The 22,377-nt window shown below is 37.2% G+C and overlaps 1 protein-coding gene and 1 pseudogene across 1 annotated transcript in view; both read right to left on the bottom strand.

Moving 5' to 3' along the window:
- Lhfpl1 (LHFPL tetraspan subfamily member 1) overlaps positions 1–22,377 on the bottom strand; it is a 78,326-nt gene that overhangs the window by 24,752 nt on the left and 31,197 nt on the right. The window contains exon 3 of the mRNA XM_004861480.3: positions 21,335–21,433. Within this exon, the coding sequence (XP_004861537.1) occupies positions 21,335–21,433 (99 nt within the window). The remainder of the gene's footprint in view (positions 1–21,334; positions 21,434–22,377) is intronic.
- On the bottom strand, positions 430–1,688 carry LOC101707425 (sphingosine-1-phosphate phosphatase 1 pseudogene; annotated as a pseudogene).

A 22,377-nucleotide genomic window follows, 5' to 3' on the forward strand; every position in this document is an offset into this window, starting at 1 on the left:
CTAAACATTATTTGTTAGTAACAACATACCTGTATTAATTCCAAATACACAGGCACAATTGTTTGCATATTATTCTTGATTTTATAATATGCATCCTACTGTTTAAAAAAACAGGTATATTATTTTATGTATAACATATATTAGATATATGATTGCATATCATGTACCTTAATATATATTATATATATAACTTGAATCCATAAAAGCATAAAACTCTCCAAACATATGAACATTCTAAATGGAAACTTAGCATTTTCTCAGTGTTAAATAGATCAGTCCACCCAAAACAATGCCTGGATGTGCAATGATAAAATGTACTGACTCTTAAGAATTTACTTGCCAAAGCCTAACTCTGACCTTTTACTTACAGTATATTTTTAGATGTCAGTAACTGATACTCTCCTTCCTTATTAAAAAAATATTTCCCCATCAAGAGATACCAATAAACAAAAATATGTAGGGAAGTAAAAATGTGATAGAGAAACCAACCATTCCATAGGTAATATATCGATAAGGAAGTTCAACTTCCATGTGCTGTTTTGCTTTTTGAATATCATCACAAGGTATTTTAAAGATTTTACAGGCCAAAGGAATGGTGATCTTTTTCATTATATTTCTATGAGTACAACTCCCATTCCTATGAGGACCCGCAATATGGCTTTTGCAAAGACAGTCGGAGTAATGGGAGGGGTAGGCAGAGGTAAAATGTCTGCAGAAGGTTCTAATATTAGAGCCATGCTGTGGGTAACATGAGATCAACATGCAATTACAGCACCACTTCCTAAAATCTGGGCTGTGTCTCCTCAGGATGTGCTCCAGGTGTCCAGAGTGAAAGAAAAGATCCCCAAAGCTAAATGGAGCCCAATGATAATCAATGGAGCATATTTGTGAGTTTGGTTGAAGTTGTCAATCAGGTCCAGAAATGGATAGAAGGCAGCCAAGATTAAAATGGAGTATAGGTAGCCAGCAATAATGTCCAGCAGGGAGTGCATGCCCATATATATCCTGCTCAGGCACACCAGCGAGCTCCAGCAGGGAATGAGCACCAGGCCGTACAGCAGAGGGTACTACCAGCGGCCGTAGGTGAGCAGGACCAGGGCGATGGGGATGGTGGTGCCGGACATGGCGTGGGTAGAGGGCAGGCCATACTCGGAACTGTACAGCACCTCCAGCTTGACCACAGGCAGCGAGGCGGTCCGCGGCCAGCGGATCACATCCTTGGTGCACTGGCCCAGGTACTTGACCATCACCCAGACGATCACCAGCCTGCGGCCCACCAGGGGGTCCAGGTTCCAGATCCAGAAGGGGAAGAAGAGGATGTAGAAGAGCTCGTTGCCCAGCTCGGTGCCCAGGCAGAACAGGTAGTAGAGCGGCCAGTTGCTCACGCGCGCTGGCTCACCCTCCTCGCCCGTCAGCGAGTTGCAGCGATGGGCGCCCGTGCCGCGCCCAGGCCCAGCTCGGCCGCCAGCCTGTTGCGCAAGCCGTTGGGGGTGCCGCCGCCGCTGTACCCGGGCTTGGCGGGCCACGACCACGTCTTGGCGGCTGGGGGCTCCGGCCAGGGGCGCCTCGGGCGCCTCAGCTTCGCGGGGCTGCTGCGGCTGCACGCCGCACAGCCGCTGGAAGCGGGCCACCTTTTGCGGCTCCTGCAGCCAGCCGGCCAGCCGGGCCAGGCGCTGCCCCAGAGACATGCCGACCAGACGCGCGGTAGGACGTGAGGGCCCCAGCAGAGCCCAGAACCGTCTCAGCGTGCCTGGCCCGCTGCGCGGCTGCACCTTCTCCTGATTTAAGAGGATTTTAAAAGTCTTACCAAAGCTAAAATATGCGTATTACAAAATCAATTGTTTTTGATTCAAGATCTTTACTTGGATTTCTTTATAATATAATGAAACGGAACTTCATTACACCTTCACTTGCTCAAGGACTTTTCTGTACCAGTTTTTCTCTACTATAGGACCATTCCCAGTTGCATTCAAGTATTTGACCATCTTGGAAAAAGTCTCTCTTCATCCTACCTGTTCCTCCACCTACTGTCCAATTTCTCTGTCCTCTTACACAGCAAGACATTTTCTTTGTAGTGCTAAGGATCAACTACTGAGTTACATCCTCAGCTTGACAGCAAAACTTTTTGAAAGAATTGTGTATACACACTGCCTTCATTTTGCTGATCTCACAATATCTCCAGTACCTATTTTTCTAAAAAAGTTTACCTTTGGCCAACTCCAGTGGCCACTTCTCTGTCCTTATTTAGTAACTTGCAATAGCGTTAAACACAGTTGACTACACCCTCTTCGATATATTTTTTTTCTATTGGTTCCTGTGATCTCACACCCTTGATTTTCTTGTTATGCTTTTCTAGCAATTCTTTCTGAGTCTATTTTTGAGTTCTCCTCTACAAAGGACCATAACAGTTAAAACTATAAAATCTCATATGTCAAAGAATTAGGACTGGAAGTCCCATTTGACCCAGCTATTCTCTGGCTGGGTATCTTCCCCAAAGATTTAAAAGAATCATACCACAGTGATATATGCACACCAATGTTCATAGCAGCACAGTTTGTAATAACTAAAACTTGGAAACAGCACAAATGCCCAACAGGAGACTGGATTAAAAAAAAATATGTTTTTTTAATAAAATGGAGTACTACTCAGCCATAAAAAATGAGAAATTAGAGACATTTATGGCTAAATGGATGCACATTGAGGTATTACTCTTAAGTGAAATAAATAGGACACACGTGTAAATACTGAATAGTTTCTCTAGTGTGAGAAACTGAAAGTGTAAATAAGGACTAAAATTAAAATAGACAATGTGAAATAGGAAGAAAAGGGGCAAAGGAGAAGGGGAAGTGGGAGGGGTGGGGGAAAGGAAGGAAGGGAATGGAATTAATAAGAGAAAATGAAAAAAGTAAACAAAAATCTTTGTAAATAGGGAGAGATGGAGGGGTTGAGGGGAGAGCAGGGGAAGGGAGAAAAATAGGAACCAAGAGGGATTATGTAAAAGTGCAAATTTCCAGTGATGAATGTCATTATATTGTATACTTAAAATCTACCAATAAAATAAAATTTTAAAAAAGACCATAGAATCTTAGTTGGGCATGGTAGCACATGTCTGTAATCTCAGCACTTGGAAGGTTGAGGTAGCTTCAAGGCCAGCCCAGACTACATATTGAGTTCAAAGCAGCTTGTACCACAAAGCAAGACCCTGTCTCAAAAAAAAAGGCATAGAATCTCAAGTCTTGCCACCCAATATGGTAGCCACTAGCCATGCTGAGACTATCACATTTAAATTAATAAAATTAAATTGGATTAAGCAAAGTAGGTATTTATTTAATAAAATTAAAATTACTAATTCAACCCCTCAGTCCCACCAACCATATTTCTGTTGCTTAATAACAACATGTGACTAGCAACACATTGGACATCAAGACACAGAATAATTCCAACATTGCAGAATCTTCTGTTGGATAATGCTGCCTAAGCCAGACATGTAGGATTAGAACCTCCCCTCTGCCACTGCATCAGTTGAATGACCATAGGCAAGTTACTTAAGCTTTCTTGACCTTGATTTACCTTTCTATAAAATAAAGCTTCTGGGATTTGAATATGGTTCATGCCCTAGAAGCGTGGTTCCCAATGTGGCAGTGTTGGTATGGTAGAACCTTGAAGAAGTGAGGCCTAGCAGAAGATAATTAGATCAAGAAGATTCTATCTATCCTTATGAATTGATTAATCCTATCTCACAAGACTGGGTCCGATCTCCCGTGAGTAGATTAATTTCCAAAAGAGTGGGTTTATATAAACAAGCAATCTTGGGCTCTTTATGCTCAATTAAATGAACAAACCAAAAATATCACAGATTTTTATTAGTGCTACAAAGGAAACCAAATAGTTGCTATGATAGAAGATATGTTGGTAGAGGACATTTGAGGTAGTGATATTTAAGATGGGAGAAAATAAGGAACCGGCCAAATCCAAATAATTACCAAGAAACATTTTGTTCAGACATTCTATAATGCTGTATAAAAATATGCTACATGTAGCTAAATACGTCAAGCAGTATAAAGGTAGGTGCAGCCTTGTTAAAACTGACACCAAAAGCTTTGTGGTTTTAGTGCAAGGGTTATGAGGGTCTTATTCTTATCTCAGGGTAGTACCAGTAGATAAAACCAACCTCATGGAATCATTTAAAGAATTAAATATTATGGATAGCTCCCAGCCCAGAGGAGGCTGCGGGGTAGGTGTGCAACAGCTCCCAGCATGGAGGAGGCTTCCGTGTCAGTGTGCCACAGCTTCCATCCCAGAGGAGGTTTCAGGGTAGGTGTGCCATGGCTCCCAGCATGGAGGAGGCTTCTGGGTCAGCATGCTATAGTTCTCAGCCCAGAGGAGGCTTCCGGGTAGGCATGCCACAGCTCCCAGCAAAAAGGAGGTGAGCCGCGCAGGTGCCAGCAGCACCCCTTCCCCTCCATCGAAATGAGAAGACATGTAAACAAGCCTCAGAACCAGACTTCCAGATCACCTACAGCAACACCAAAGGGAACCGAGATAGAACACTCTGATACTCAACCATCTGGATTCCCTAAACGAGCAACGAAAGAGGAACTGGAAAAAATGAAATCAGAAATAATTTTTCACATAACAGCAGAGATTGTGCTGATAATGCAAGACATAATTAATAAATCTAGAGAGGACACAGATTAAAAAATAGAGGAGCTAAGGATCATGATGGAATCCCAACATAGGAAACAAATTGAATCCATAAAACAGATGCAAACAGATTTCCAGGAGATTAAAAACCCATTGAAAGTCTATGCAGTAGAATGAGCTAATGTGAAGATAGAATTTCAGACATAGAAGATAAGATTGAAATTAGTGACAAGGAAAAGAAAAATTTCTTTAAAATTGTAAGGGACCATGAGAAATCAATCCAGCAGCTGCTAGATGATGCAATGAAGAATAATATAAGACTGATTTGAGTCAGTGAAGAAATAGGAGAGAGTGCAGATGACATAAAAAATAACTGCTCACAGAAGTGATGGAAGAAAACTTCCCAAGCAGGGAAAACGAACTTGCCATACAGATAAGCTAGGCATATAGGACTCCAAATAGCCTTGATCAAAAAAAATCTACACATAGGCATATAATCGTTAAGATTCCAGAAACCCAACAAAAGAACAAAATTCTACAAGCAGTTAGCGAAAAGAAACAAATCACATAAAAAGGAAAGCCCATTAGAATCACAGCAGACTTCTCAATGCAAACCTTTAGGCAAGAAGAGCTTGGTGAGTGATGTGTTTCAAGCCCTAAAGGAAAACAACTTTCAACCCAGATTGATGTACCCTTCAAAACCATCTTTCAAAATTGATGGAGAGATAAGATACTTTCAGGACAAAGAGCACCTTAGGAACTTCGTGAATACCAAATAAGCACTCCAAAAATTTTTAAACAAAAGACTAGGAAAAGACAATGACGATCACAACCCCAGGAAGCCTAGCAGAATGAATCCACCAGGCATGACGAGAAATTAAAAAGCAGAGGGGAGAATTAAACAAAAAGAAAAAGTCATGACAATGATAACTCAATACGTATCAGTTATAACCATCAATGTTAATGATCTCAACTCACCAATCAAAAGAAATAGACTGGCAGAATGGATCAAGAAGCAAGATCCAAAAATATGCTGCATATAAGAAACACACTCAATTCAAAAACAAATTCATAGACTGAAAGTTAAAGGGTGGAAAACAATACTCCAGGTAATGGGAACCCCAAAAAAAGCAGGAGTAGCTATCCTCTTTGCAGACCAAGTGGATTTCAAACCCACATTGATTAAGAGAGATGAAGAAGGACACTGTATCCTTATATAGGGAACAATCCAAAAGGAAGAGATGACAAAAATAAATATCTATGCACCAAACACTAGTGCACCCAACTATACAAAACAAATACTAAAGGACATGAAAAACCATATAAGCACTAATACAATAGTAGTGGGAGACCTCAATAACCCATTGTCACAAATAGAAAGAACAACTAGACAAAAAACAAGCAATGAAATACTAGAACTCAATCAAACTCTTGATCACATGAATTTAACAGATGTTTATAGTGTTTCACCCCACAAAATCAGAATACACATGGATACCAGGTGTTCTAGAGCCATTTGCTGAAAACACTAACTTTTCCTCTGCTCTTGAATTGAGTTTATATTCTACAAAAGGTTAATGTTAAATTATCTTTCAAAACTCAATGGACCATATATGTGTGGTTCTATTTCCAGATTATCTGTTTTATTCCAATGATATACATGTCTTTCCTTACACCAACACTGCTTGATTATTGTAGCTTTAGAGGAAGTCTTAAAATTAGGTACTAAAAGTCTTCCAACAATGTTTTTTTTTCTTTTACTCTTTATTTTTCTAGGTCCTTTGTACTCCTACATAACTTTTAAAATTCAATATCCAATTCTTAATTTATAGCAAGTATACATAGACCTGAATTTTTATATATACCTTGTGTTTTCTAATCCTGCTAAATTCAAATACAAGTTCTAGGGGCTCCTAGAGCTTTCTTACTATTTTCTCTGTAGATGATCATTTCATCTACATATAAAGATTTTACTTCTACCTTGCCAATCCTATCCTAATTGTGTCATTTTATTGTCAGATTATTTTGGTTTGGCCTATATTTCAAAGTTTAATGGACAGATGAAGAGTAGACACATCTGCCCTTCTTCCCCACCTTAGGGAGAAAGCATTGCATCTTCTCCATTCATATAAGGCATTTTTGCTGGAAGTATGGAGTACATGTCTTTAATCTGTTGAGAAGGTTCTGTTCTACTTCTAGTTTCCTGATAGCTTTTACTATGAACAGCTGTAGAATTTAGTCCAATACTTTTTCTCCAACTAGTGACAGGATCATATGGCTTTTTCCTTTCCTCTGTTAAAATGATGACCATTGGGGGTGGATCTTCCAATGCTGAACCAACAATGCCATCCCTATAATAAAACCATTTTCTACCTACTGCCAGATCTAACTTCTAATAGTTTGTTTTGTTAAACAAATTTCTATCTATGTTCATAATTTTTCTTCTATTATCTTTATCCAGTTTTAGGATTAGCACAATGTTGATTTCCTAACATGAAGGGAGAAGTGTTCCTTCTTTTTTCTGCTTTAAATGTTTGATATAATTTATCAGTTCAAATGTATATGAGCCTGTTGTTGTCATATACGCATGTTTTCAAGCTAGGGATATATGTTCTTTAATAGGTGCTATTCAAATTTTATATTTCATCCAGAGTCAGTTTCATTAATTTGTCTTCCAAGGTACTTCTTAGGAGTTCTCAAACTTATTTCAAAAAAATATTTTTGTAATGTGCTTCGTATCTCCTTTTGAATTCTGTAAAATCTATGGTAATGTTTCCTATATATTGATATTGTAATTTTAAAAATGTATAATTGATATTGTGTAATAGGAAGACAAGGTCTAAAGGAGCAGGGGAAGTGGGAGGGGTATGGGAAAGGAAAGAAGGGAAAAGAAAAAATATGAGAAAAGGAGAAAAATGGAAACAAAATCTTTGTAAATAGGGAAAGGTGGAGGGGGTGAAGGGAGGGCAGAGGAAGGGGAAAAAAATAAGAACCAAGATACTCATGTACTGGTACAAGATCCCAATGATGAATGTAACTGTATTTTATACCTAAGATGTACCAATAAACTTAATGGAAAAAAAGAATTAAAAAAATCAGAATACACATTATTTTCAGCTGCATATGGGTCAATCTCCAAAATAGACCACGTATTCACTCATAGAACATATTTAGGTAAGTGCAAAGGAATTGAAGTTTTCCCCTGTGTATTATCAGACCATAGTGTGATGAAATTGGAGATCAATAGCAAAAGAAATCACAAAAACTTCATAAACACATGGAAATTGCACAACACAATTCTGAATAACCAATGGGTCACAGAGGAAATTAAGGAAGAAATCAGAATGTTCCTTCAATTAAATGACAATGACAATACAACATATCAGAATCTATGGGAAACAATGAAAGCAGTCTTACTAGGGAAATTCATAGCAGTGAATACTCACATTAAGAACACAGAGGGAGCTCGATTAAACAACCTGAGGCTGAACTTCAAGCTTCTAGAAAAAGAAGAGCAGGACAAACCCAAAGCCAATAGAAAGGAGGAAATTATAAAGATCAGGGCAGAAATCAATGCAATGGAGACAAAGAGAATGATACAGAAAATCAATGAAGCCAAGAGTTGGTTCTTCAAAAGAATAAACAAAATTGACAAACCCTTAGCAAACCTTATCAGAAAAAGGAAGGAAAAGGCCCAAATCCATGCAATTTGGAATGAAAAGGATGAAATTGCAACAGACTCAGCAGAAATCCAGAGGATGGATCCTCAACACCTAATTTGAGAACCTATACGCCAATAAAATGGAAAACACAGAAGAAATGGACAGATTCCTAGATATGTATGAATAAACAAAGTTCAATGAAGAAGACCTAAAAATTCTAAACAACCCAATATCAATCAATGAATTTGAAAACGCAATTAAAAACTTACCAACAAAGAAAAGCCCGAGTACTGATGGCTTCACTGCTGAATTCTTCAAGACATTTAGAGGAACTACTGCCACTACTGTTTAAACACTTCAGTGAAATTGAAAGGGAAGCAATACTTCCAAATTCATTCCTGGAAGCAAGCATCACCTCGATCCCCACAGCAGAGAAAGACCCAACTGAAAAAGAGAACTATAGGCCAATCTCACTAATGAACATAGATGCAAAATTCCTTAAAAAGATACTGGCAAATAGAATGCAGATCATCAGGAAGATCATACACCCTGACCAAGTGGGAATCATCAGAGGGATGCAGGGATGGTTCAACATATGCAAATCAATCAATGTAGTACACCATATCAATAGAGCCAAGGACAAAAACCAAATGATGATCTCAATAGAGGCAGAAAAACCGTTTGACAAAATCCAACATGCATTTATGATAAAACCCTACAAAAAATTGGAATAGATGGTTTCTACCTCAATCTTATAAAAGCCATCTATGAAAAACCAACAGCCAATATCATAACAAATGGTCGAAAAATGAAATCCTTCACACTAAAATCAGGAACAAGACAAGGATGTCCACTATCACCACTCCTGTTCAATATAGTTTTAGGCTCAGCAATTAGACAAGAGAAAGAAATAAAAGGAATAAATATAGGAAATGAAGAAATCAAATTGTCATTATTTGCAGATGACATGATACTCTATATCAAAGACCACAAGAACTACACCAAAAGTTTTCTAGACTTAAATACCAAATTCCCTCAAGTAGCTGGATACAAGGACAACACATAAATATCAATAGCTTTCCTCTACACCAACAGATGCACTGAGAGAGAAATAGGGCAAACAATTCCTTTCAGAAGAGCATCCAAAAAACTGAAATACTTGCAACCAACTTAATGAAAGAAATCAAAGACCTCTTCTCTGAAAACTATAGCACTTTGAAAAAAGAGATTCAAGGGGATATCAGAAAATGGAAAGACATGCACTGCTCCTGGGTAGGTAGGATCAACATAGTGAAAATGGCCATATTTCCAAAACTGCTATATAGATTTAATGCAATCCCAATTGAGATCCCAGCAGCATACTTCATAGACCTTGAGGAAACAATCCAAAAATTCTTTTGGAACAAGAAGAGACCTAGAATAGCAAAAGGAATTCTAGGTAACAGAAACATGGAAGGGGGTATTACAATCTCCAACTTGAAACTATACTACAAAGCTACTGTGATAAAACCAGCATGGTACTGGCAAAGAAACAGACCTGAGGAACCAGTGGAATAGATTAGAAGATGCAGAAACAACTCCAAACACACTCAGCCACCTCATCTTTGACAGAGGAGTCAAACACCCTCACTGGAGGAAAGATAGCCTCTTTAATAAATGGTGCTGGAGAAATTGGGTTTCAACTTGCCAAAGAGTAAAACTAGACCTATGTGTCTCAACATGCACTAAACTAAAATTGAAATGGATTAAAGATCTAAATATTAAAACAGAAATGCTGAACAGGCTTGAACAGAGGTTAGGTAGAACTCTTGAAGACATTGGTGTAGGAAAAGACTTTATGAACAAAACCTTAGTTGCCCATGAACTAGCACAAACAATCAATAAGTGAGATCTCTTCTTACTAAAAAGCTTCTGCACAGCAAGAGAAACCACCAGCATTGTGAAGAGACAACCCACAATGTGGGAAAAAATTTTCACCAGCGGTTCCTCAGACAAAGGTCTACTATCTCGAATCTATAAAGAATTTTAAAAGATCAGACCTCCCAAATTTAAAGACCCAATCCAAAAATGGGCATGTGAAATGAACAGACATTTCTCAGACAAAGAAGTAGAAATAGAAAATAAATACATGAAAAAATGTTCAACATCACTGGTCATTCGAGAGATGCAAATGAAAACAACGCTGAGATTTCACCTCACTCCAGAAAGAATGGCTGCTATCATGAAATCAACCAATAACAAATGCTGGGGGGGCTGTGGGGAAAGAGGAACCCTGCTCCACTGCGGGTGGGAGTGCAGACTGGTGCAAGCACTGTGGAAATCAGTATGGAGATACCTCAAAGAACTAGGACTGGAAGTCCCATTTGACCCTGCTATTCCACTGCTGGGGATCTTCCCCAAAGAATTAAAAGAATCATACCACAGTGATATATGTGCACCCATGTTCATAGCAGAACAGTTTGTAATAGCTAAAACTTGGAAACAGCCCAAATGCCCATCAACTGGAGACTGGATCAAGAAAATGTGGCTTTTTTATAAAATGGAGTACTACTCAGCCATAAAAAGTGAGAAATTAGAGACATTTATAGCTAAATGGATGCACATTGAGGCGATAATCTTAAGTGGAATAAATAGGACACACATGTGCAATTACCAAATATTTTCTCTAGTTTGAGAAACTGAAAGCGTAAATAAAGACTAAAAGGTATAATAGATAATGTGAAATAGGAAGAAAAGGGGCAAAGGAGATGGGGAAGTGGGAGGGGTAGGGGAAAGGAAAGAAGGGAATGGAATTAATATGAGAAAATGAAAAAAGTAAACAAAAATCTTTGTAAATAGGGAGGGCTGGAGTGGTTGAAGGGAGGGCAAGGGAAGGGGGAAAAATGAGAACCAAGAGAGCATGTAAAAAAAAAAAGAATTAAATATGATGATGAATATAAAGTACAAAGCACAATCACCATGTTGAATGTACACAACATTTAAAATCTATAAATTCAATATAAGTTAGCCCTGTTGGAGAGATGGGGAGGTATAATTGGGGCACCATATGCAAAGGGATTCAGTCACACTGGTAAGGTTTTATTTCTTAATCTGGGATTTGAATCCCAGCTCAGCCACTCTACCAGCTGAGTGACCTTAACTCAGTTAATGATAGACAGGGGTGTTCATTGCATTATTTCTTATCTTTTAAAAATATTTGTAGTATTGTGCAATAATTTTTAAGCAATTAACATGATCCCTGTCTTAGTTACTTTCTTTGTCTCTGAGACACAGTGCCCAAATCCTGCAAATTAAAGTATGAGAGGTTTATTTTGGCTCACATTTCAATCACTATTTGGCGGCCTCCAAGGTAAGACAGCCTGGCATATGGGACATGGCAGAGCAATAGCTGCTTATCTCTTAGTGGTGGGGAAGCAGAAAGGAAAGAGCCAGGAAGGGTCACAATCCAAGTTACCTGCCTCTTCCCACAAGACCTCACCCTCTAACACAAATCAGCTGTAATGTTCCCATGATACAATAACCTTCCCAAAATCCTGCCTATGATTGCATGATATAAATGACAACATGTCTATATGTGTCAATAAATGAAAGCATTTATTATTGAATAATAATCATGGCATCTAAGAAGTGGTTAGGAACTATGCCACAGAGTCTCTTGGACCTGGCTTTGAATCTTAATTCTGCCAATCCCAATCACTGTGTACATGGGCAAGTTAATAAGCACCTACTCAAAAACTTTGCTCCTTCAGTTATTTCCTCACTGCCTGTCATCAATGATTATGTGATATAATGTATGGACTATACATCTTAATCATTATTGTTAACATTGTTTTGTTCTTCTTCAGTTCACATTCAGAAAAGAAAAACAAAGTTAGGATGAAATGAATGGACAGGCATTTTATTCTCTGTCCTTCCTTCTGTATTTCTCCTCCAGTAGATGAAGGAAGAGGGTATATCCTCAGAACTAGGCTCTCAAAGACAAGCAGCACGGGGTCCTTTGATGGCCAGCCTCTCCCGGAGTGTGAGATGTGCTGCTAGGAAGAACTTTGACTCCAAGCTAAGACATGCCAAGTTAAATTTCTGAGACATTATATTCAGGGCCATGGCTTCAAAATTAAAATAGACTTAGAAAAAATGGTCGATAGTTTAAAAATGTTCAAGGATTATAATTGTAAATTAGACACTGTTACCTCTTGAAGTTGTTTTAAGAGGAGGATGCAGCTCAGCGGTAGAGCACTTCCCCAGCATGATTGAGGCCCTGGGTTTGATGACCAGCATCAAAAAGGAAGTTGCTTTAATTAAATATATTATTTTAAATAACAAATGAAAATGAAATGATGTTTAATACTCTTCATAAGATTTGAACTGCAGATTAAAACAAGATACCGGAGTAAAAAAATTTAACATGTTGATGATCCCCAATACTGAAAAGATGGTGGGACAACAGAAAAACTCACACTGTTGGTTATAGGATAACTTGGAAGTGTGTCTTTGGAGGTCATTTAACTCATTACTAACTTTTGAAAAATTAAAAAATATATAAATGTTAACCTAATAATTCCACTCTAGAGATGTGTCCAGATACACTCGGTATTTTAAAGCACATATATAAGGTTGACCAATGAAATATGTTTTGGAAAAGCCCTATACTGGAAGCAAACTAACTGTGCATAAATAAATAGAAAATTGATTAAAATTATGTGTGTCAGTCATTTAACAACTAACTATTCAAGGCCTACTACTTGATACTATTCAAGCAGTCACTGGGGAGAGAGCATTAAATATCAGACAAAAATTCTTGCCCTCATGGAGCATAAGCTAGTCCTCAAATGGAAAAATATGGCATACCTAAACTGTAGAAGGAAGATCTATATATACACCTCTCCAAGAGATATGGGTGGGTAAAAATCTCAAAGTACACAACAGTATAGCTAGGCACATAGCTATGCAGCCAGACAGATCCTAGTCGGAAACACATATTTTTATAACTATCAAAAATTCTGGAGAATACAAAAAAAACTTAATGATCTCTTTGGGGAATTAGGATTGAGGTCAGGTAAAAGACTGACTTGGCATTTTAAACCTTAATTATGTATTGTTTTATGAAATACAAAAATTGATTTTGATGAAAAGTAATAGCCAAGAAAAGCCCGGGCCCTGATGGCTTCACTGCTGAATTCTACAAGACATTTAGAGAGGAACTACTGCCACTACTGTTTAAACTCTTCAGTGAAATTGAAAGGGAAGCAATACTCTCAAATTCATTCCTGGAAGCAAGCATCACCTTGATCCCCAAAGCACAGAAAGACCCAACTGAAAAAGAGAACTATAGGCCAATCTCACTAATGAACATAGATGCAAAAATCCTTAATAAGATCCTGGCAAAGAGAATGCAGAAGATCATCAAGATCATACACCCTGATCAACTGGGATTCATCCCAGGTATGCAGGGATGGTTCAATATACACAAATCAATCAATGTAATACACTATATCAATAGAGCCAAGGACAAAAACCATATGATTATATCCATAGACACAGGAAAAGCATTTGACAAAATCCAACATGCATTTATGATAAAAACCCTACACAAAATTGGAATAGATGGTCTCTACCTCAAACTGATAGAAGCCATCTATGAAAAACCAACAGCTGATATCATACTAAATGGTCAAAAACTGAAATCCTTCACACTAAAAATCAGGAACAAGACAAGGATGTCCACTATCACCATTCTTGTTCAATACAGTTCTGTAAACATTAGCCACAGCAATTAGACAAGAGAAAGAAATAAAAGGAATAAAGATAGGTAATGAAGAAGTCAAATTGTCATTATTTGCACATGATATGATACTCTATATAGAAGACCTCAAGAACTCCACCAAAAGTCTTCTAGACTTAATAACCAAATTCAGTCAAGTAGCTGGTTACAAGGTCAACACACAAAAATCAATAGCTTTCCTCTACACCAATGACAGACTCACTGAGACAGAAATAGGGCAAATAATTCCTTTCACAATAGCATCAGAAAAACTGAAATACCTAGGAATCATCCTAACAAAAGAAATCAAAGACCTCTTCTCTGAAAACTATGGCACTCTGAAAAGAGAGATTGAAGATGATATCAGAAAATGGACAGACATCCCCTGCTCCTGGTTAGGAAGGATTAATATAGTGAAAATGGCCATACTTCCAAAACTGCTATATTGATTTAATGCAATTCCAATTGAGATCCCAGCAGCATACTTCATAGACCTCGAGAAAACAACCCAAAAATTCATTTGGAGCAAGAAGAGGCCCAGAATAGCAAAAGCAATTCTAGGTAACAGAGACATGGCAGGGGGTATCAAAATCCCCAAGCTGCAAGTATACTACAAAGCTACTGTGATAAAAACAGCATGGTACTGGCAAAGAAACAGACTTGAGGACCAGTGGAACAGATTAGAAGATGCAGAAACAACACCAGACACACTCAGCCATCTCATCTTGGAGAAAGGAGCCAAACACCCTCACTGGAGGAAAGATAGCCTCTTTAATAAATGGTGCTGGAAAAATTGGGCTTCAACTTGCCAAAGATTAAAACTAGACCTGTATCTCTCACCATGCACTAAACTAAAATCAAAATGGATTAAAGATCTAAATATTAAAATAGAAACTCTGAAGCAGTTGGAACAGAGGTTAGATAAAACCCTTGAAGACATCGGTGTAGGAAAAGATTTTATGAACAAAACCTTAGCTGCCCGTGAACTAGCACAAACAATCAACAAATGGGATCTCTTCTTATTGAAAAGCTTCTACACAGCAAGAGAAACCACCAGCAGTGCGAAGAGACAACCCACAATGTGGGAAAAAATCTTCACCTGCTCTTCCTCAGACAAAGACCTACTATCTCAAATCTATAAAGAACTTAAAAAGATCAAACCTCCCAAATTTAAAGACCCAATCCAAAAATGGGCATGTGAAATGAACAGACATTTCTCAGACAAAGAAGTAGAAATAGCAAATAAATACATGAAAAAATGTTCAACATCACTGGTCATTTGAGAGATGCAAATGAAAACAACGCTGAGGTTTCACCTCACTCCAGAAAGAATGGCTGCTATCATGAAATCAACCAATAACAAATGCTGGGGGGGCTGTGGGGAAAGAGGAACCCTGCTCCGCTGCTGGTGGGAGTGTAGACTGATGCAAGCACTGTGGAAATCAGTATGGAGATACCTCAAAGAACTAGGACTGGAAGTCCCATTTGACCCTGCTATTCCACTGCTGGGGATCTTCCCCAAAGCATTAAAAGAATCATACTACAGTGATATATGTGCACCCATGCTCATAGCAGCACAGTTTGTGATAGCTAAAACTTGGAAACAGCCCAAATGCCCATCCACTGGAGACTGGATCAAGAAAATGTGGGTTTTTTTTTTATAAAATGCAGTACTACTCAGCCATAAAAAATGAGAAATTAGAGACATTTATAGTGAAGTGGATGCACATTGAGGCAATAGTCTTAAGTGAAATAAATAGGACACACATGTTTAAATACCGAACAGTTTCTCTGGTGTGAGAAACTGAAAGTGTAAATAAGGACTAAATGTTTAATAGGTAATGTGAAATAGGAAGAAAAGGGGCAAAAGGGAAGGAAGTGGGAGGGCTAGGGGAAAGGATAGAAGGGAATGGGATTAATATGAGAAAATGGAAAAATAGGAACAAAATCTTTGTAAATAGGGAGGACAGGAGTGGTTGAAGGGAGGGCTGGGCAAGGGTCAAAAATAAGAACCAAGAGAGTCTATGTAAAGGTGCAAATTTCCAATGATGAATGTCATTTTATTGTATGACTAAAATGTACCAATGATTAGAATGAATAATCAATAATGTAAAATAGGAAGAAAAGGTCCAAAAGGGTAGGGGTAGTGGGAGGGGCAGGGGAAAGGAAAGAAGGGAAAGGAAAAATGATAAGAAATGGAAATAAAGTCTTTGTAAATAGGGAAGGGTGGAGGGCATGAAGGGAGGTCTAGGAATGGGGAAAAAATAAGAACCAAGATGCATTATGTAAAGGTACAATTCCCAATGACAAATGTAATTGTGTTGTATACTTACAATGTACCAATAAAGAATTTAATAATAAAAAAGAAATCAAAGAACTCTACACTTAAAACTATAGCACTCTGAAAACAGAGATTGAAGATATTATCAGAAAATAAAAAGACATCCCTTGCTCCTGGGTAAGAAGAATCAATATAGTGAAAATGGCCATATTTGCAAAACTGCTAAATAGATTCAATGCAATCCCAATTGAAATTTGAACAGGATATTTCACAGACCTTGAGAAAATAATCCAAAAATTCCTTTGGAAAAAGAAGAGACTAAAATAGCAAAACCAATTCTAGGCAACAGAGACATGACAGGGGGTATCACAACCCCCAACCTGAAACTATGCTACAAATCTACTGTGATAAAAACAGCATGGTACTCACAAATAAACAGACCTGAGGACTAGTGGAACAGATTGGAAGATGCAGAAACAACTCCATACACACTCAGCCACCTCATCTTCGATGAAGGAGCCAAACACGCTCACTGGAGGAAAGACAGCTTCTTTAATAAATGGTGCTGGAGAAATTGGGTTTCAACTTGGCAAAGATTAAAACTAGACCTATATCTCTCACCATGCACTAAACTAAAATCTAAATGGATTAAAGATCTAAATATTAAAACAGAAAGGCTAAACTGGGTGGAGCAAAGCTTAGGTAGAACTCTTGAAGCCATTGGTGTAGAAAAACATTTTATGAACAAAACCTTAGTTACCTGTGAACTAGCACAAACAATCAACAAATGGGATCTCTTCTTACTAAAAACTTCTGCACACAAAGAGAAACCACCAGCAGTATAAAGAGACAACCCACAATGTGGGAAAAAATTTTCACCAGCTGTCCCTCAGACAAAGGTCTACTATCTTGAATCTATAAAGAACTTAAAAAAGTCAAACCTTCCAAATTTAAAGACCCAATCAAAAAATGGACATCTGAAATGAACAGACATTTCTCAGAGGAAGAAGTAGAAATGGCAAATAAACATTTGAAAAAATGTTCAACATCTTTGGTCATTTGAGAGATGCAAATGAAAACAATGCTGAGTTTCTATCTCACCCCAGAAAGAATGGGTGCTAGCAAGAAATCAACCAATAACAAATGCTGTTGGGGCTGCAGGGAAAAATGAAAGCTGCTCCACTGCTGGTGGGAATGTAGACTGGTGTGACCACTGTGGAAATCAGTAAAGAGATACCTTAAAGTGCTAGGACTGGAAGTCCCATTTGACGCAGTTATTCCCCTGCTGGGTATCTTCCCCCCAAAATTAAAAGAATCATACAGCCATGATATATGTGCACCCATGTTCATAACAGCACAATTTGTAACAACTAAAACTTGGAAGCAGCCCAAGTGCCCATCAACCGGATACTGGATAAGGAAAATGTGGGTTTTTTTTTTTATAAAATAGAGTACTACTCAACCATAAAAATAAGAAATTAGAGACATTTATAGCTAAATGGATGCACACTGAGGCAATACTCTTAAGTGAAACAAATAGGACACACGTGTAATTATCGAGTAGTTTCTCTAGTGTGAGAAACTGAAAGTGTAAATGAGGACTAAAAGGTATAATAGATAATGTGAAATAGGAAGAAAAGGGGCAAAAGGGAAGGGCAAGTAGGAGGGTTAGGGGAAAGGAAAGAAGGAAAACAAATTAATATGAGAAAATGAAAAAATGGAAACAAAATCTTTGTAAATAGTGAGGGATGGAGGGGTTGAAGTGAGGGCAGGGGAATGGGGAAAAATAAGAACCAAGAGAGATTATATAAAGGTGCAAATTTCCAATAATGGATGTCATTATATTGTATACCTAAAATCTACCAATAAAATCAATTAAAATTAAAAATAAAAATAAATAAATATACAGAGTCTGCCAAAATGATATACACATTTCAGGAAAAAAAATAAGTATTTTTGGGGGGTACTGGGGATTGAACTTAGGATCTTGCGCTCATGGGACAGGCACAGTTCCACTGAGCTAAATCCCTGACCTGATGTATAAATATTTTAATACTAAATTTATTCAGACATCATGAAAATTCTATGTATTTGGATAAAGCAGTCAATTTAGGGTGAGCCAATATCTGGTGTATATTAAAGTATTTATACAAGTTTTTCTTTTCCTGAAGTGTGTATACATTTTGGGGAGATAGACAGATGATAGATAGATGATTAGATAGATAGATAGATAGATAGATTGATTGATTGTCAATTAAAATAAATTTTAAAGTAAAATACTTAAGCAACAATTTTAACCAAAGAAGTAAAAAATTTATATACTGAAATTTACAAAATATCATTGAAAACTATTAAATATGACCTAACTAAATAGAAAATCATCTCATGTTCATAAATTGGAAAACAATATTATAGTAGTAATGCGACCTGAACTAAAATATATATATTGAGCACAATCCCTATTTTAAAAATATCAGCTGGCTTTTGTGCAGGAATTGACAAGCTGGACCTAAAATTCATATGGAAATTCAATATACCCAAAATAGCCCAATAGTTTTGAGAAAAAAGGACTCACGATGCTAGTCAACACAGTGTGGTATTGGCATAGGAATAAACATACAAATCAAGGGAATAGAATCAAGAGCCCAGATAATAAACCAATACTTTATGGATGATTGATTTTCAACAAGAGTACCAAAGATCATTCGATGAGGGAAAAACAATAGGCTTTTCAATAAATAATACATAACAACTGGATATCCACGTGCAAAAGGATGAATTTGGACCTCTACTTATACCATATAAAAGCTAATTCAAAATGGTACAGACTCAAATATAATTCAAAATTATATGACTCAAAAACTATAAAATGCTTAGAAGAAAATATAGGGGTAAATCTTCATGTTTGAATTTTTCAATGTATTCTTGGCTATGCCATCAAAAGCAACAAAGAAAAAATAGGTAATTGAAACTTTGTGAGTATACCATCAAAATTAAATGCTTTCATACTTCAAACATTGCAAATCATATATCTGAAAAGGTTCTAGTATCCAGGGTATGTAAAAATCTTCAAAAATTTAACAAAAAAGAAACAATAATTAAAAGTAGATAAAAGATGTGAACAGAAATTTTTCCAAAAAGAAATATAAATAGATAATAAGTACATGAAAAGACACTTAACATCATCAGTCACTAGGGAAATGAAAATCAAAATCACAATGGGATATGGTGTCATACCCATGAGGATGGCTATAATAAAAAATGAACAATAAGTTTTGGAGAAGATGTTAGGAAGCTAGAACACATGTACCTAGCTAATGGGAATGTAAAGTGGCATAGTCACTTTGGAAAAAAGCCTGGCAGTTCCTCAAAAGGCTTTCTCATGGAGTTACCATTTGACCCATCAATCCTGCTCCTTGAAACAAACCCCAAAATAAAAATATATGCCCACATAGAAATATGTACAAAAATATTCATAGCAACAGCATTCATAATAGTCAAAATATGAATGGAAATCCTGTATCCATCAACTGACAAATGGATAAAAATACAATATATCTAATACCATAGAATACTATTCAGCTATGAAAATTAATAAAGTGCAGACACATACTACAGCATGGATAAACTTGAAAACACGATGTTGACTGAAAAATGGTATTCAAAAGGTTTGCTCTATGATTTCGTTTATATGATCCAGAATAGTAGTTCCCAGGGGCTAAAAGCAGAAGGAATAGTGACTGACTACTAATGGGTAGGGAGTTTATTTTTGTGCTGATGAAAATGTTCTGTAAGTGGATAGTGAGGATGATTATACAACCTTGTAAACCAAAAAGCACTGTTCATAAATTTTAGAGGATGGATTTTATGATATGTAAATTATAATCAATAAAAGTATAAATTTTTTTAAATGTAGAATCATAAGTCTAAGAACTGAGTAGAAATGTGGTTTTTTTTTTTTAAAAAAAAAGCTTTCTCTAGTCTAGCTAACAAGACCAAATGTTTACTTTGTCTTTATCACTTCCCCCAAGCATTTCTTTATTCCTTCCCTTGTGGCAGGACTATGTTTACCAGTTATCTCTCTTCTGAGTCAGAACACCGAATATTCCAGGCTTCAGACTTGTCAAGTTTTCTATATTGCACTGCCCTCATGTTATGTTTGTACAGAGAAAAACTCCTTCCTCCAAACATGGGTCAGACAAGACTCAATAAAACAGTCTAAGACAACAAAGAGAAAGGGAGGCATTGGGGCACAAGATATAAGTGGTCTCACTGGCACCAAATCCTTTCCTACAAATGTGAATACTCAATGAAAACTAGATATTTCCTCTCTTACTCTCTTCCATGATGATAGGATGGTAGGTTGGGGAAATATTTTGAAGTCTTGTAATTAGACTCTAATATAATATATTATCAATTCACAATCATAATCCTAAACTAAGCTGAGTAACAGCTGGTAAAGAATGATCTAGTCTGAACCTATATCTGTAACTTCTAATAATAGCTCTTGTTGTTAGGAACAATTTCTAACACTTAATCCAGTTTCCCCTGCTTCAAGTAAACTAAATTACCTCTAGTTATATCCCCATTGGAATTGATAAAAGATATTGCTGACTTATATTTAGAAAATAGTGCCTGGATGAAAACTCTAATGGTAGCTAGTATTTATTCAGAAGATGGCACATCATGAGCCTACAAGTATTTCAAATTCCTAAATATACAAAGTTGCTCCAAACTTGTCAAGGAACCCTAGGCAAAAGTACATAAATTACATGGAGAGAGAGTTAAAGAAGGAAAATTTATAGCCAATCCTTATGAGTTACGGAGGCCAGATAAATTGGCCAGACCACCACCATCTTCCACAAACTAACACCACAAGAGATTCGGGCAAATACTACTAAGAAGAAGAGACTCCTCTAAGCAGTAAAGCATTGGAAAACATATTAGCCATGTGCCATCACTGCCATCCATCCCAAGACACCTTACCTAACCGAAATTGATTGGAGACATTTCCACATGTTTGCATTATCTCCGGGCTATTCCATCCTAAGGGATATAAGGCACAGCCTGAGCTTATCAGCAGTCCTGGAAAGAAAAGCACAGACACAGGCATAAAAAAATAAAACAGGTCTTCACCAACAGAGCTAAGAGACAACCTACAGTGTGGGAAAAAGTTTTATCAGCTGTTCCTCAGACAAAGGACTATTCTCTAGAATATATAAAGAACTTTAAAAATCAGACCCCAAAAATGGAAAGACCCAATCCAAAAATGGGCATCTGAAATGAAAAGATATTTCTCAGACAAAGAAGTAAAAGCAGCAAATAAATATATGAAAAAATTTTCAACATCACTGGTCACTGGTCATTCGAGAGATGCAGATGAAAACAACACTGAAATTTCACCTCACCCCAGAAAGAATGGCTGCTATCATGAAATCAACCAATAACAAATACTGGCAGGGTTGTGGGGAAAAAGGAACACTTCTCCATTGTTGGTGGGAGTGCAGACTGGTGCAAGCACTGTGGAAATCAGTATGAAGATGCCTCAAAAAACTAGGATTAGAGGTCCCATTTGACCCAGCTATTCCTCTGCTGGGTCTTCCCAAAAGAACTAAATGAATTATACCATAGTGATACATGCGCACCCATGTTCATAGCGGCATAGTTTGTAACAGCTAAAACTTGGAAACAGCCCAATTGCACATCAGCTGGAGACTAGATAAAGAAAATGTGCTTTTTAAAAATAAAATGGAGTACTACTCAGCCCTAAAGAATGAGAAATTAGAGACATTTATAGCTAAGTGGATGAACATTGAGAACATTCTCTTAAGTGAAATAAATAGGAACACGTGTAAATACTGAATAGTTTCTCTGGTGTGAGAAACTAAAAGTGTAAATAAGGATCAAAACGTATAATTGATAACATGAAATAGGAAGAAAGGTCTAAAAGGGTAGGGGAAGTGGGAGGGGTAGGGAAAAGGAAAGAAGGGAAAGGAAAAAATATGAGAAAAGGAAAAAATGGAAACAAA

Source organism: Heterocephalus glaber, unplaced genomic scaffold (assembly GCF_053883595.1).
Source record: "Heterocephalus glaber isolate CG9 unplaced genomic scaffold, H.glaber_assembly_v1.0 deba00001613, whole genome shotgun sequence".
Lineage (NCBI taxonomy): Eukaryota > Metazoa > Chordata > Mammalia > Rodentia > Bathyergidae > Heterocephalus > Heterocephalus glaber.